This window comes from Gallus gallus, chromosome 1, assembly GCF_016699485.2.
Source record: "Gallus gallus isolate bGalGal1 chromosome 1, bGalGal1.mat.broiler.GRCg7b, whole genome shotgun sequence".
NCBI classification, from domain to species: domain Eukaryota; kingdom Metazoa; phylum Chordata; class Aves; order Galliformes; family Phasianidae; genus Gallus; species Gallus gallus.
Window position 1 is genome coordinate 172,171,400 of NC_052532.1, and position 17,339 is coordinate 172,188,738.

Genomic DNA, 17,339 nt, shown 5'->3' on the forward strand with positions numbered 1-17,339 from the left:
TTGCTAACTGTGTTGCCTGTGGTCTTAAAATTGTTTTTATTTATTTATTTATTATTGAAATGAGTGATGAAAAGATACGTGTGCAAGTATGTAAAATAATACATAATGAATATAATCTACTGAATACATTCAAATTAAATTTAACTGGGCTTATTTAGATTAACGTCGAAGCATATATCTTAATAGCATTCTGATTCTGGCAATTGTTTTTAATGCTGCTAATTACTTGATAGTATTATGTTCATGAGCAATGTTTACTTTTAAAGCAGAAGCTGAGGCGAAATGTGAATTTACTTGAGAAGCTGGTTATGCAGGAGACGTTGTCATGTCTGGTAGTGAACCTCTATCCGGGAAATGAGGGTTATTCACTTATGCTCAGGGGAAAAAATGGTTCAGGTAATATTTTTGCTACTTAATCTTTAAAACTCTTCCGAATGCTCTATAAATAGTTAGAATGTGTTTCTTTTGCTTATATTTAACTGTTTTGCTTCTAACATTAAAAAACTGTACTTCAAATCTTCATTTTCTCTAATAGCATAGCATAAATCAATAGATAATGATCTTCTGATAAGGTTTCACTCTCTTGTTTCCCCATAGCTTCATAACTTCCCTTTTCTTCCTGGTTCCCTTATTTAAGTTTTCTCACTGCAGGTTCCTTCTCTTAAATAATTTGTTTCACTACCTCTTATATCTACACCTGTTAAAAGTCATCTGCTTTCCATTTTGTTTGCAGCTTCATGCCACCTGGTACTGTGGCATGCAGTAAGAACATGCAGTGTCCAGTGAGATATAAAGGAGCATTGTTTGCTAGTACAGTAAGAATAAAATCATGCTCTGGGAACAGAAATGCATATAAAAATTAATATAGTGGAAAAAAATTGGTGATTTTGATAAGCTTCCACCAATCCTGTTTTAGATTTCACTTTGTTAAAGTCTGAACGTGAAAGGCAAAAGGAAAGCAATGTTCTGTTTAAATTTAGATTCTGAGACCATTCGACTGCCTTATGAGGAAGGAGAGCTGCTTGAATATTTGGATGCAGAGGAGCTACCACCTATTTTGGTCGATCTCTTAGAAAAATCTCAGGTTTGAAAGTTTTGTTTTCAAAAATAAATTGCTTTGTACCTAGATAGACTTTGAACTGTGAATGCTTCACATAGGTGATGCTAAAAAGAAGGTGTAAAGTGCTCGTGCATTTGAAGCAAAAATATTGAACGCCTCAAATAATTTATTGATAACTAAAAAAAAAAAAAATAGCAATGAGGAAGAAAGGGATAGAAGGTTTTGCTGTTATTTAGGCTGACAGGTAACTTAGACTCCGTGCTCAGCAAAACCTTCTTTGTTCTTTACTGTAATGAAATATTTGACGTGAGAATTTCTAAAACCTACACTTCTCATATGCAAAAGAAAACATTTGAAGCTTGTACATGACATTTGTGGTAACATCACTGATCTTGACAAAATTGGTGTTTTTATCCATAGTACCAGTAAATACTGTACAATAAAGTAATGTACTTTTTGAGGCTGGGGTTGAGGCACATAAGCAAATATTTGGGTATTTACAAGTTGTAATTTGTTTCTACCAGGTTAATATTTTTCACTGTGGATGTGTCATAGCGGAAATACGTGACTATAGGCAGTCTGGTAACATGAAATCTCCAACATACCAAAGCAAGCACATTCTTTTGCGTCCTACAATGCAGGTAAAAGAAGTGTTTCATCCATTTCTCACTGTTACGGTAGTTACAGCTCTTTACTGAACATATATTAATAACTCAGAAAGCTAACTATAATTATGCCTTTCTCATCAGACTTTAATTTGTGATGTTCATTCTATAACAAGTGACAACCACAAATGGACACAGGTGAGTCAGCCGTTACTTTAAAACTTTGCGGTGATGTGGTGAATATGCTTAGCTTAAAAAAATCTGATAAGCATAACTCATGAAATCTTTGATTTACTCAAACTGATAATGGTGTGCGTAGCGGTGCATGCTATGTGTTCCTGAGAACTGTTGAATTAACTTGTTAATACTATCTTCCCCTAGGATGTCACAGAAAATGGTGGGAATTGCTAATAGAATCAGGTCTTATCTTTTGATAATGCAGAATGACGTTATTGGAATTACTCTAACTAGTTTATCTTACTTCAGTAATCTTCAACATACAACTCTGGAGTAGCAATTATAGTCTTATAATACAATTACTCCTTCAGTAGCATGTTGCTTTTGATGTTATTGCAATAAAGAGAATCTTAAATAATTAGTTAGTTAAATCTTGAAAAGCAAGCAACCACTCATTTGTTTTTCAGAGCCACAAACTTGCTAAACTACATTTCAAATTGTAATCCAAAGTCCCATGCAGCCCAGTGCAGTTGTGGATGCGCCCTCCCTGGAAGCCTTCAAGGCCAGGCTGGATGGGGCTTTGAGCAACCTGGTCTGATGGAAGATGTCTCTGCCTACTGCAGGAAGTTGGAACTAAATGACCTTAAAGGTCCCTTCCAACCCAAAACATTCTGTGATTCTATAATCTTTATCTCACTGATTGCCAGTCCATCAAGATAAGAGAAAATTGTTCATTACCACTACTGTGATGTAAAAATAAAAAGGGAAAGAAAAGAAACCACGCTACATTACAGTAGGTTCTCTTTTCCTTTTAGAAACCCCAACCAGAGCTCTGTAACTCTTAATGACCGCTAACGTAAATGTTGGGTATTTTCTCTCCTGAGTATAGGTCTACATTGACTTGATGTGGAAGTCTTCATTTTTACATTTATTAATAACTGTGTGTATTACAGGAGGACAAACTCCTACTTGAGAGCCAACTTATTTTGGCTACAGCTGAGCCTTTGTGTCTTGATCCGTCAATAGCAGTGACCTGTACTACAAACAGACTCCTGTACAACAAGCAGAAAATGAACACTCGCCCCATGAAACGGTATTACTTCTGTGTGAAGCATGTTACAAGTTTTTATGGGGTGTTTCAAAGAAAAACAAGCTGTGTTTTGCACAAAAACTTGGCCTTCTGTTATGCAGTGCTCAAATTAGTATCTACTTAAATATCTGGAGTATAGAGAACAGTTATGAAATTGGATCTTATTTTGAACTGTTCAGTTTTTATGTGTGTTTCAGTAATAGGTGCTGCAATATGCTTTTTTTGTACATGACAACAAATGTTATACTATTTTGACATAACTCACTGTAAATAATGTGGAGCCCACTGCATACAAAATCTTGACACAGGTGTTAAATGAGCATCCCACATAGCATTGACGTGCTGAAAGATTGGATGTGACACAAAGAATGAAGGGTAGTTCCCATGCCTGTAAATTTCTAAATACATGAGCAGTACATGGATATTTTGGCAGAATTGAAATCTTTGATAATATACTAATCTTACGAGTTTTATACTGGTTTTGACAATTTAATTATGTGTTTCAAAAATAACCCCATTCTTAGCTCCAAAACTCGTGAACAAAATACTGGTATTCTTAAGAATTTGAGATTGAGTTTGAATTATGCTGTATAATCAAACAAATGAGTATTTCAAAACCTGTTCTCTAGTCTCAATTAGCATTTCACTGCATGCTTTTGTGCTTGCACATTGACGGTGGGGAATTTCATGTGATGGATTTACAGACTTATCTGTCATCTTACCATAGGTGTTTCAAAAGGTACTCAAAGTCATCTCTGAACAGGCAGCAGGAAGTAGCTCACTATTCAACTCCACCTCAGCTCAGATTGGTTGACTACTTGCAGAAAAGGAAGGACAAGAAAGGAGCCCAGCAGTATGACCTCAAAATTTCTAAAGCTGGAAATGTGAGTGTTCTAAGACATAGGTGGGTGAACTTAGCTATTAATTTAAAAAATTAGCACACTAACACCACTTTGTTCATCTTCTAGTGTGTAGATATGTGGAAACAGAACCCTTGCTACTTGACTGCACCTTCTGAAGTGGATGTAAGTTTGGTTGTTACCTTTTGCAATTATTAGCAATTGTATTCAGTTGTATTATATGAGGGGAAAAAGGAAGTGGCTAAATCATATCCAATATCAAATAGCAATAATTAAAAAAAAAAGAAAAATTGACAGTTGAAGTGGAATTTTCTTTAGTTTAGGATAAAAACAAGTTAAGCTACATTGGAATACGTTGCAACTGCAGTGTGATAGTTTGGATAAGATCAACAGTGCAAACTGATCTTTAGTACTGTTCATCTGTTAGATTTTCTATTTGAAATTGTCTTGATAATATATTAAAAAGTAAGGAAAGTATTTTGAAAGGAGTTGCTTCTCAGCCTGGTAGAATTTTTCTTTGTAATGTATACCATCAGACTTAGAATTATCTGTTAGAAAAAATTGAAAATGGTATTGAAAATATTAATTGGAAATTCTTCTCATCAGTCTGTATGCATTCTGATCTCAAGGACATGCCTATTCTTGGCTTTCGGCACTGCATACTATTGTATACACAAGGGGTGGGTAGAGTAGCCAGGATTGTAGCTTTGGACTTAGTAAGGATGGCAGTGCACATCACTCATTGTGTGATGCTATGGTCTTAATCCTCACTTTTGTTAAGTTTAATATAACAACTATGGTCTAACAATAAATGTAAGGATCTCCAATTTAACTTTTCAGAATGCTGAACACAGAGGGTTGTACTCACTTTTTGAAGGCTTTAGGCTTATCCACTCAAAACGAAGAAGCTGTGCTAGGCTGACATTAACTCAGGCCCAATACGATCATTGGTTTGGGGATTTTTTTGTTTCTGTTTTCCTTTTCCTATCTCCATTTTAAGGTGGAAAAATATGCCAAAGTGGAAAGTTCTATCAAGCCTGATGACTCACAACCAACTGTTTGGCCAGCACACGTGAGTAATTTGGCCAAGCTTTTCTGTCCCTAGTTAAAATGTCCCTTATTACAATAAAATCTAAACCAATATGGCAATAATCTTCCCTCATCCAATGTAATTAACCTTACATGTGCTGCATTTGTTTGGAAACATTATTACAGAAACTTCTAATTTCATACACAACCTCATACATATGATTAGTGTTGTAATTTCCTCAGTTTTACCAGAAACACAATGGAAAGCAATTTTAATCTCTAAAGTAATGTGCTGTCACTGTACAGTAAATAAATGTAAGAATTTACAGGGAGCAGTACTCTGATCAACAAATTGCTTTCTTTATGCAGATGCTGTTTCAAAAGAGATTATGTGATATTAAATACCTCTTACAGAAAGCCCTTTCTGTGGTGTTAAGGTTAAGCCTTAAGATTTGATGCAGATTGCATGAGTTGATAAAGAAAGGTCATTTTAACATAATTAGTCATAAATCAGTTCGTTAATTCTTTCTAATTTCTGAGGCATTACTAATAGTGCCTTTATTAACAGCGTCTATCAAATGTCTTTTCAGTCTCATGACAGGAAAAAGTAAAACTTCCCTACAGAGCTTCATTTTCATCTCTGGCATTTTATTTAGAACTCTTTTTTTGCACTGCTGCTATTTTTATAATCCTTTGTACGTATGTTTACCCAGTCTTATGTACAACATCCAACATCATTGCTTTAAGGTTTGCAATGTTATGGTATTTATTAAGAGATGGTAAACTTCTTTTTTTCCTCTTTTTCCTTCTAATTTTTGTTTTAGCAAATACTCATGATGTGTTTATTCTCACAATGTGTTGATTTATCTCTTGTATTTCATAGGATTGGCTTATTTTACTGACTATTTTTGCTACTGTTTTTGTAGGATTTATTTGATCTTTTTTTTTCTGTCTTCCAGGAAGTAAAAGATGATTATGTGTTTGAATGTGAAGTTGGCAATCAGCTGCAAAAAACAAAGCTGACCATTTTTCAGTCCCTTGGCAATCCATTGTACTACGGTAAAATTCAGACACTCAAAGGTGACGATGAGAGTGACAGCTTATTAGTTCCACCACAGTAAGTTGTGTTCTTTTAATCTTTGCGTGCTATGATCCAACAAATTAAAGATGACAAACGCTACTTAACATTTTCTGGCATGAGAGCATTCAGGAGCTAGAAATCTGATTCAATAGGTTTTTTTGTTTTGAAAATTTCAGCTAATAAACCTCATTACAAAAATTCTGATGAGAAAAAAGAGACGTTCTACTCACGTCATATCTTAAATGTTCTTTTATAGTAATTCTGAATGCTCTTGTATGTTAAAGCTATGCTTTCAGAAAAATCTCCAGATGAGAAAATCTTACTTCTCTTACTGCCAGACGTGGTTAGCATATGTTTCACAGTGGTTCTCACAGTTTTGGTCATTGTGATGAGATCTGCCAGATGCTGTGAAAATGTAAGACTTGGTCACAGAATGAGGGGAAATGGCCTCATGTTGTACCAGTGTAAGTTTAGGTTGGATATCAGGAAAAACTTCTTTACAGAAAGGGTTGTTAAGCACTGGAATAGGCTGCCCAGGGAGGTGGTTGAATCACCATCCCTGGATGTGTTTAAAAACCATTTGGGTGTGGTGCTCAGGGACATGGTTTAGTGGGGGGTTGTTAGAGTTAGGGTAGTATGGTTGGGTTGTGGTTGGACTCGTTGATCTTTAAGGTCTCTTTCAACCTGAGTGATTCTATGATTCTATGGTAGCATTTACCTTTACATAGAGAATTTAAGGCTAAACATATGAAGGCAGTAAACATGAGCTCCCAAGAAGTTTAGTCCTGTTTGTAATACTAGTTAGAATCTGCTATTGTTGGCTTCAGTTCTTACAAAGGTTCTCAATTCTTAGCTCTTCTTATTGTATGTGAGACTACTTTGCATGGAGAAACCTGTGCAGCAGAGTAGGCAGGGAGCAGTTAGCCTAAGCAAACTTTATGTCAATTTTAAAAAACGAATTTTTATCATTGTCTGGTATATAATTCCTGTATACTGCTTTTTATGTTAAAATCTAAGGTTCTTCTCTTTTTGTTCTTAATACTGATCTACTTAGAACAACGGATCTAGTTTACAGTTGTGTAATAACACTAGGACTGAGGAGTTGTTGTTTATTTCTTAAATTAAAACATTAACAGAGGTAATAAGATAGTTTGCAAACCAGAAGCATTAAACAAAAGAAAAATGCTTGATTTTGGGAAATGGTGGGAAACTGGAATTTGGACAGGTGAAATCAAACAGTGGAAACCAAATGTTGAAGTCCTACAGATAGGGCTGGTTTTGACATACAAACGTAAGGGCTGTATGGGTATTTCTGTGTTTCCAGGTTGGTATGCTGATTTATTCTTTTCACAGTAGCAATGCTGTTGTAGTTACTCACTTCCATTTCTTTTAAAGAAAAAAAATTACGTATCCTACTTTTTACTTTGTAAGTAATTTAAAGGTGTCTGTATTTGATAGCAGGTGTGTATTGTACCCATGGTTACAAAGCTAAGTTTTTACTTCAGGTACTAAATAATACCCAGTCCATCAAATGAGTAAAGTATCTCTTGTCTCTGAGAGAGTCTAAAAAGAGAATAGCATTGATATTCTTTCAAGGTTCATAATTATAAAAATCATACTATTTTAATGCAGTTCATCACTAAAAATGTTTCTTACTTTTTTACATTTCAGATTCCTCATTGGTTCCAAGACTGATGCTGAAAGGTAAATTGTATATGCAACAGATATTGCGTATACAACCAGCTGACTTGATGCCAAATAATCAATTTTCTTCCTTTTTGCCATTATGACTGTTTATGTTGTATCTCTGGAAACGTGCAGAACAGATAAGCAAAATAAGAGGAATTAGTTACTATGAGAATAAGTAGGAGATAGCCTGCATTTCCCACATGATGAGCAAGGAAATACAGAGGAAAACAAGTGTGTAATATGGTTTGTCCCAGTACCTAAATTCTAAGCATGCTGTTCTTTGTTTGCATGGTTATTCTCAATCACACAAGTAACGATAAAATTCTGAGAGCTCTTACAAAAAATGTTGTCTTGAGATTTTTGTGTGGCAAGTTATTAGCAGTTATGGAAGTTGTTAATTTCAGCTCAAGGAGAGACACAGGGCTTCATTTATTTATGTTTTTTTAAATGCTGCTCATTGTTTCAGCTTTCTTAGAGAAGGAAATACCAAAACAGTTCTCCTGTGTATTTTAGTTGTAGAATGGTTGGGTACCCACTGTTTGGGTACATAGCTTTTTATTACTTCTTACCACTTCGATTTTGGATTGTCTAGGTCCTAACTGCAGAAAAGGTACTCTGCCTCCTTTTCTCTGTTGTTTAGCCTTGGGCCCCTGCTTATGGCAGGATATTACATCAGTACTATACCAAATTAAAATGCAGTTCATGGGTGTCCAACCTTTTGGCTTGCCTGGGCTGCACTGAGTGCAAAGAAATTGTCTTGGGGGCCCCATAAACATAGGTCGCTCTGAAAGTAATGCCTCCTGCTTATTTCCATGGAAACTGCAACAGATACAGAGAGTAATGTAACAGTATTTAACAGAGCAAATTATCAGCTACAAAACAGTTTTTCAGCATAGTCACCACCATTAGCTGTGCATTTTTCCAGCCTTGAACAAGAACCTGCATGCCACATGTGTGAAAATCTGTACTAGTGGAAGTGACCTTCTATTGCCACTGCTGAAACACACCACCCATCACCTCATTGTGTTCACATCCACTGTTTGATCTCCATAAACGCTCAGCAAGTAGTGATGAATGTTAATGGCTGAAGTTTTTTTTTTTGCATGGAAGCATTCATTTCCACACCTTTGCTTCATATGCACTTCCACGTCAGACACCATTCTGTCAGACTTTCCCTTCTTCTGTCATCTGTCACACAGCAACAAAATGTAATGGAATATTGATGAGAAGGTTCAGTCTCTACTGCCATACCACCAACATCTGCCTCTGATGTCATGGGCCAACAATAGAAGTATTACTTTCAGAGCAGCCCTTGTAAAATATATAAGATAGTTAACGTACATAAGTAACAAAACTTATTTTAATCTTTAATACTTTTTTATTAAAACATTACAAAAAGAGCAACAAAAACAAAACTAGTGGGATATTTGTGAAACTAATGCATCGGTCTGGTTCAGTGTTAGTGAGTTCTCAGGGTGTTCATCAGAGACCTTGGAAATTTTCCTCTGCTTCATCCTTGAAAACAGTTGTGTACGAATGTAGGTACTGCCAAAACGCAATGATGTGAATAAGGCATGATGGTGAAGGGTGGGATATGTTTCTCTGGTAAGATAGATATTACAGAAGCTCAAGTTTCATGTGGGAAACTGCTTTATCTGAGGAGCTGTAGTTGGCATTAGAAAAAAAAAAAGGTTAAAAATTTAACAAAAAAAAAAAAGAGCTTCGAAGAAGAATAAGAGCAGAACCCAGGAGCGTATGTCTTTATGTATGTGTATTTTACATGGATGTGTATTTAAAGTCCCCTTTATGCACAGTTATACGTTTATATATCATCTATGCTTATATTTTAGTAGTTCAAATTGTTACTCTTTTAAAATGTTTTTATGTACTTGTTTGTTTCAGAGTGGTGAACCAATATCATGAGTTGGTAAAAAGTGAAGCTAAATGTCCTGTGAAAATGTTTCATAATTCAGGTGGATCGATCAATCTTAGTCATCTTTCTCCAGGGAAGGAAATGGAAGTGAGTTTATTGAGTTGTATATTTTTTTATTCACCTTTGATTATTGAATTATTAGAATTCTCCTCATCGTTCACATTTATAAGTAAAATAATGTAAAAATTCAAGCTGAATTAATTTTAAACGCATTGTCATAATCATTTATGGTGAATATATTGAGGAAGTTAAGGAAAGCACTTTTGTTTTTACTATTCAGTAATTGTGTATTTTAGCCATGACTTTTCTTACAGTAATCTATATTAGAGTTAGCTCCAGTGGTTTGACACAGCATTTTTCTCTATTCAGATTAACCTTTCTCAGAGCAGTACAGTACAGTGCACCTGTATGTTATATAATATGCATCAGTGAACATAGAAGTAGATAGAATCGCTGAACTCTTCTTCTACCTTTAGAAGTTATTTTCCCTTTAATTTGAAGAGAATAATTTTCAGATAAAACTGGAGGTGCATATGCCCATATGTATGCATCTGTTAGAAATTTCCTACATTCCCAAATTTCATGCTTGTTTACGCTGTTCTGTGCCTGCCTTACTTCTGCTGGCTTTCTTGGTGAGATTCAGTAGTGTAGTGGTCAGCTGTATTTAAGCTGACCACTCCAGCTAATAAATAAATCATAGAATGGCCTGGGTTGAAAAGGACCACAATGATCATTGAGTTTCAACCCCCCTGCTATGTGCAGGGTCACCAACCACCAGACCAGGCTGCCCAGAGCCACATCCAGCCTGGCCTTGAATGCCTCCAGGCATGGGGCATCCACAGCCTCCTTGGGCAACCTGTTCCAGTGCATCACCACCCTCTGTGTGAAAAACTTCCTCCTAATATCCAACCTAAACCTCCCCAGTCTCAGTTAAAAAACCATAAAAAAAAATGAATTTGTGTTTGTTGTGGCTATTTGCATTGCTACATCTTTTTACTAAATAACTCCTCTAAAGTGCCACAACGGTGCTCTGAGAGTACTTTGTGTCAGAGAATACAAATACAAAGAATACAAATGTGTGTTAGTGTGTGTGCACACATCTCCAGGTGAGTGCGTATGTGTGTACACATCTACACAAAACTCACACACTGCAGTCATGGAATAACTTAGGTTGGAAGAGTCCTTCCAAAAGCCATCTTGTCCAGCTGTACAAGCCCCCGCTGGAAGGGTGGACCAAAGTTACTTAGTTTTCTTTATTTAATGATCTGTTTCATTTTGAATGTGGCTTTAGTTTTTATTTTCAAAATGGGAAAGGAGTCTTTAATAGTACAAGAGAAACTAATGCTCAGAATTTTCCTCAAAATACTCTTTGTTTGAAAGTGATTAGAAATGGGGAGATGTCTCTTTTTGCTGCAAGTCTGTAAAGGCTAAACTCTCCAGAGAAGTTAATTCTGTACAGTAGTGGATGCTCTGATTTCTTAGCCTGTGTTAATCTAAGTTAGGCCTCCAGCACTGAAATATTCTGTTTGCTTTACTGAGAGCTTGATTTTTCTAGTTTCAGATTGTTTGTGGATATTAGTCTTGTTCAGACACCATTTTCATTTATTGGATACATGCTTTATATATAGTCTATGTATGTAAATGTATTTCACTGAGTCTTTTGATGATGTCAGCTATTGAAATTCTGGATTTAGAGTCTGTTGTGGGTGACTAAGCACTGTAGATCTGATTTGCTGAAGTTGAATTGCTTTTAAACACCCTGACAAGGATGTTAATAGAGAAATAACACAAACCTAGCACATTTAATATAAACAGGTTAGGGAAATTCTGATCCCACTGAAGTCAGTGAGAAAACGTATTGATTTGTATGCATTCTGGATTTTCCTGAATGTATTCAGATTGCTAATCCTAGGAACAGAGATCTTTATTGATTGGAATAGCAGATGTTTACAGTTGGTGAATGAATGAAATAACGTAAGTTTTCAAGTAAGAGTAAACCATCTTTTTATTTAAAGTGCATTTGTCACTTGCATTTGTAAAAAGTTATAAAGAAAGACTTCAGATTTGGACAAACAAAGTCTTTTTTTTTTTTCTCAGTTTAATTTTTATTGGAACTTTAGAGTTTCTTCTTGATGGGAAGCACTTTACCTAAAAAGGGGTTTTCATAGCTTATTTTCTAAATAAATACAAGCCTGAAATGTTTCAAGGATATTCTGTCACTGTTTTGAGAATTCTAGTATCAGTTAATTGATTTATGTTATCTGTCAAATATATGGAAGCTCACATTATTGCTCTGGTAGTGTTAATTTCTCTTTCCCTCCTAGCAGCCCGAAAGTATATCAGGCTCTGTTCAGTCTTCAGTATTGGGGAAAGGTGTAAAACACCGACCTCCTCCCATCAAATTACCTTCAAGTTCAGGAAGTAGCTCTTCAGGTAATTGTTTATCCACTTGAGCATTTCTTTTCCATGTGTTCTGCTTATTGTAAAGCCATTGAATCATAGAATCATAAGGTTGGAAAGCGCCTACAAGATCATCTAGTCCAACTGTCCTCCCATCACCATTACTACCACAAGCCACTAAACCATATCTCGTAACTCCTCATCCAGACGCCTCTTGAACACTGCCAGGGATGGCGACTCCACCACCTCCCTGGGCAGCCATTCCAGTGCCTGACCACCCTTTGAGAGAAAAAGTTTTTTCTTCTGTCTAATCTAAACCTCCTCTGGTACAACTTGTGGCCATTTTCTCAGGTCCTGTTTGTCGCCTGGGAGAAGAGGCCAAACCCCTCCTCATCACAGCCTCCCTTCAGGAAGTTGTAGAGTGCAGTGGGGTCTCCCCTGAGCTTCCTCTTCTCCAGACTGATCAATCCCAGCTCTCTCAGCCACTCCTTCTAAGACTTGTGCTCCAGACCCCTCACCAATTTTGTTGCCCTTCTCTGGGCCTCCAGGGCCTCAGTGTCTTTCTTGTAGTGAAGGGCCCAAAACTGAACACAGTCCTCGAGGTGTGGCCTTGCCAGTGCCGAGTACAGGGGGATGATTACCCCCCTGCTCCTTCTGGCCACACTATTTCTAATGCAGGCCAGGATGGCACTGGCCCTCTTGGCCACCTGGGCATACTATTGGCTCATTCAGCCGAGCATCAACCAACACCCCCAGGTCCATTTCCTCTTCACAGTCATCCAGCCACTCTGCCCCAAGCCTATAGTGCTGCATGGGGTTATTGTGGCCAAAGTGCAGGACCCGGCACTTGGCCTTGTTGAACCTCATCCCATTCACCTCAGCCCAGCTATCCAGCCTATCCAGATCCCTCTGAAGGGCCTTCCTACCCTCAGGCAGATCGACACCACCTCCTAACTTGGTGTCATCTGCAAACTTACTGAGGGTACACTCAATCCCCTCATCAAGGCCACTAATAAAGATATTAAACAAGATGCGCCCCAGTACCGACCCCTGGGAGACACTACTTGAAACGGGTCGCTAGCTGGACTTAACTCCATTAACTACTACCTGCTGAGCACAGCCTTCTAGCCGGTAGTGATATGCTGTCCGTTTAGTAAGGTTAGTAGTCTCTGTGAAAAGAGGTTTTTATGTACCACTTAGTTAATTTCTGCTTGTAACATTCTACAAACACATATCCGAAAAGATACTTGAGTTATCTTGTACTTGTAGAACAAAAAGATATTTTAATTTTGTTTGTTTGTTTGTTTGTTTTTAGGTAATATCTTTAGTCCACAGCAGTCAAGTGGCCATCTAAAATCCCCAACTCCTCCACCTCCTCCACCTACTTCTAAGCCACCAGGTCTTTCTCGGAAACAATCTATGGATCTTAACCAAGTTAGCATGCTCTCTCCAGCTGCCATGTCTCCTGCGAGCTCTTCACAAAGTGAGTCACGACCTAAATTCTCCATTAAATCTTAGGCTTTTGCATAAATGCTTCCAGAGATAGAACTTCTTAACCTGTGGAATGATTAAAGTTAAGTGTACAGTGTACCCTAAATTGTGTAAGTTATGCAGCCTTAGGCAGGTCTCTTGTTCACTGTATGTATTTTTATGTTTATTGTAACTGTGTTCGTTTTTTCTGTATATATGTATGCACCCTTTGTGTATACGTTTTAATACCTTTTATGCAATTAGTATGATCTCCTCTTCTATGAAAGGCTGGTAGATGATGTGATGAGATGAAGTTCCAAAGTGTAGATTTTTCCTCCAGTGTAAAAACAGTATGTTAGATCAGTTTGCCTTGACTTAATTTAAGCATCTGATTTTTTTAAATGTTATAGGAGCTGATGCAGTTGTATCTCTATGTATGTATATAATCTGATCAGTCCCGAGGTGGTGATACAATAAACTATAAGATGATTTTTTAAAACACTCCTACACTGTTTTACAAATCATTGCTGATTGCAAGTGTGGTGGTGATGCTGATGATGATAGCACCATATTCTCAGGTGTTAAAATGTAAATTTCAATAATAAATGACATCCTAGCTTAATTATTTTCATTAACACTGACAGGATCGTTGTGATCGTAGCTATAGATCAAAACACCATTTTTAAAACATGTATGTGTCCTGAGACATTTTGTGAAAAGATCTGTACACAGAAACATAGCTGCAGTTTCAGTTTTAATGAATAATCGTGTACTGCACATTCCAGTATCCTGCACAGTGTTCCAATATGCATTTTTTTCATTAAATAATTTCAAATCTCTGTAGCTCAAAAGGTGTAACTTTTCTGCCTTCCTGTTTTGCACAAAGAAAAACTAGAAAACTTAGACAAGTTTTCTTCTACCAGATTTACTCAGTGCTTATTTTAGTGCTATGGATTGTGTAAATCTACTGCTCACAGTTGTGAGAGACCTTAAGAAGTAAGGCCCTGATCACAACAGCTGGACATTCACACTTCTTTCCTTTCTTTCTGCAGGACATGAAAGCTTTTTTTTTCTTTTTTTCTTTTTTTTTCCCTTTTTTTTTTTTTTTTTTTTGAGAAAGAGAAAACCACTGAGCTTTTTGGTTGCTTTTTTGTTTCATTTTTTCTATTGATGAGCTGTGCTTATGGCATCCACAACAAATATTGCTGCGTACAAACTACATTTAAGTAAAGGCACTGAACAGTAACTTGGAAAGATGCAGTATTATCATCTGGTTCTTATTTTAAAAGAAGTTGCTCATTTTATTTGATCAGAAGTTGGCAAATGGGAGTTTAGCTGTCTGATGAAATTCAGAGTGACCCCCGTGATGATTTAGTGACAGTATCTGTTCTTTGTTGAATCTGTTGTTTTCCATGGTACGTTCTTAACATGGTGCTATTGTGCAGGCAGCGCGTATAGACTGTGTGTTTAACATTTTAGGACAAAAACATGAATTAGGTTAAACTGGTCACTAAGGAATTGTTTTGGTTTGGTCCAAGTATTCCTAAATAGAGTTATGACTTAATGTATGATAAATTATGGAAGGTTCTTAATGTAGGATACAAAACAGTGTTTGGCTTAAAGGATGGAGAATGGGCTTTCTGTGTGATTATACTGCATCCTTAACACTGAGTGCGTGCTGCAACACTCGTGTCATGTAGAAATTAACACTTGCCATTTAAAAAATGGGACAAATTTCAGTGCTAAATAAGATTCCATTAACCTTATTATACAAAAAGAACAGGCCTTTTATAACAAACTAGCACTTTTTATTTTTCTCAATGAGCAGGGTCTGGAACTCCTAAACCATCTACTCCTACTCCAACCAACACCCCTTCATCGACCCCACACCCTTCTGATGCTCAGAGCTCAACTCCTATTACCCCTTCTGCTACCCCTACTCCCCAAGAATCAGGCTTCACCCCTCAGCCCACTTTGTTAACCCCGTTTGCTCAGCAGCAGATGTCTCTGAGCCAGGCACTGCCTGTAATGACCATTCCTCTTTCCACCATGGTAACATCCATTACTACAGGAACAACCTCCACCCAGGTCATGGCAAACCCTGCAGGACTTAACTTCATCAATGTAGTGGGCTCTGTGTGGTAAGTTCTTTGTTACGACGATTTCTTAGTCTGTCCTGGGTGGGTTGGTTGGTGGTGGATGGGGTTTTTGTTCTGTTTTCTTTTTTGTTTGTTTTGCTTTTGCTTTTTGTTCTTTTCCACAAAGCTGTTCAGCATCCATTAGGATAGGTATTTCTCAGTATCTGCGATACAAAAAGATCGTTCACTTTGTAATTATGAAGTGAAAACCCACTAAAACTATTTATATTTCTGAATTTTAAGGCCTTTACTATCAAAATATTGAAAGAATTCAATTAAGAAAATTTTACATTCAGCTTTTCCAGATGCATATAATTGAATTCCATAAGCTGTGCCTTGATTTAAGACCACTCTACATGAGAAATGGAAAGATTTTCATTTTTAACATGCCTATGAATGAAGAGTGTGTAAAACTTAAGAAAAGAGCAAAAACATTTTCTGTCAGTTTAATCAAATACTGAGGTTAAAAGTCCTTTGATCTGTAAAGCTCATTCTGTGGCTTTATCAAATGATGCTGCTGGTGAGAGAAGGTTACGTGGTATAAAGTGAACTGCTTATAGACTGAATGGAAATACCACAGTCAGTATAGGATGGACAGTGTAAGATACACGGTGCTCTTCAGTGCACGTATCAGGCACTGATTAGTTGCTTATCTGCTTATCTGTTTGGTGTTGCTTATCTGAGGTGCTGGCAGTTGATCACTGCTGATTAGCTGAAGAGACTTCATTATGGTGCAAGAGGAAAATATGAGCCGTTCCTCAGCTTTTTCTTACAGTACTCCAACCATTCTGAAGACCTTATGTTTTCTATGGATTAAACTAAATAAAGAATTGTTTGCTGGAATATGGATTTACACGTTTGTTGTACCGTAGGCATAATGATTTTTTTTACGCTGCCTTGATGCTTTATCCATAATCTTATTTCCTGCAAACAATTGAATTACTTTCCACAAGACAGAGGGCAAAAGCTCAGTTACTCAGATTTGCTTGTACCACTTGGATTTGATGTGTTGTCTTTCCTCTTCTACAGTGGAGCGCAGACATTGATGAGTGGTTCAAACCCTATGTTGGGGTGCAACACTGGTGCCATAGCCCCTGCAGGTATAAATCTGAGTGGCATTTTACCATCAGGAGGTCTGGTACCAAGTGCACTGCCCGCTACAATGCAATCTGCCTCTCAAGCAGGTTAGTGTGAATAACTTGAAAAGCCACCCTTCAGAGAGGGACAGTGTGAAAATGTCTTGTGAGAACAGTGGGCCAAAGTGACTGTTTGTGAATGGATGGTTATCTGATGACTCGAGCTTTGGAACACCATAAATAGTTTTCACATTCTAAGTGTAGGCAACTGACAGATTATTTGCCTATTAGAAGCTAGGCTGGGGAAATATAGTCTACATCCAGATTATACTTGGTATGCCCAGCAGGATTTAAGGTCATATCCAAATTCAGGTACAACTTTGGTAATAACTGATGGAAATAGACATGACTGAATGGAGAAAGAGGCCTCCTTTTTTAAATGTGCAGGGTATTCTATTCTATTCTATCTATCTACTTAATTCTAGATGGACAATGAATTTGTTTCTTATCGCTTTCAAATATGACTATATATATAAATCAGTATGCTTCAATATTTTATTAAAGCAGTATTTATTATAATTTAAAAAAAATAAACTAAGACAAAGAACCTTAAAGTATGATTATTGAATGGAGAGGATAGAAGGGACATCAAAATATGCATCTCTTACACTGACAATGTCAGATCTGCCTAAACTCATACTGAGCTGTCCGTGTCTGAACTGTCCATAAAT

The 17,339-nt window shown here is 36.9% G+C and overlaps 1 protein-coding gene across 23 annotated transcripts in view; it reads left to right on the forward strand.

Annotated features, from left to right (window-relative positions):
* SUPT20H (SPT20 homolog, SAGA complex component) overlaps window positions 1-17,339 on the forward strand; it is a 37,166-nt gene that overhangs the window by 12,794 nt on the left and 7,033 nt on the right. For 4 of the 23 annotated variants that reach the window (XM_015277765.4, XM_015277769.4, XM_015277740.4 and 1 more), the window contains exons 6-20: window positions 267-396; window positions 981-1,084; window positions 1,585-1,701; window positions 1,810-1,863; window positions 2,796-2,935; window positions 3,660-3,816; window positions 3,901-3,957; window positions 4,793-4,864; window positions 5,781-5,938; window positions 7,574-7,606; window positions 9,494-9,611; window positions 11,849-11,957; window positions 13,240-13,407; window positions 15,223-15,535; window positions 16,562-16,716. In XM_015277765.4, coding sequence (XP_015133251.1) covers window positions 267-396; window positions 981-1,084; window positions 1,585-1,701; window positions 1,810-1,863; window positions 2,796-2,935; window positions 3,660-3,816; window positions 3,901-3,957; window positions 4,793-4,864; window positions 5,781-5,938; window positions 7,574-7,606; window positions 9,494-9,611; window positions 11,849-11,957; window positions 13,240-13,407; window positions 15,223-15,535; window positions 16,562-16,716 — 1,885 coding nt within the window. 23 annotated transcript variants of the gene reach the window in all.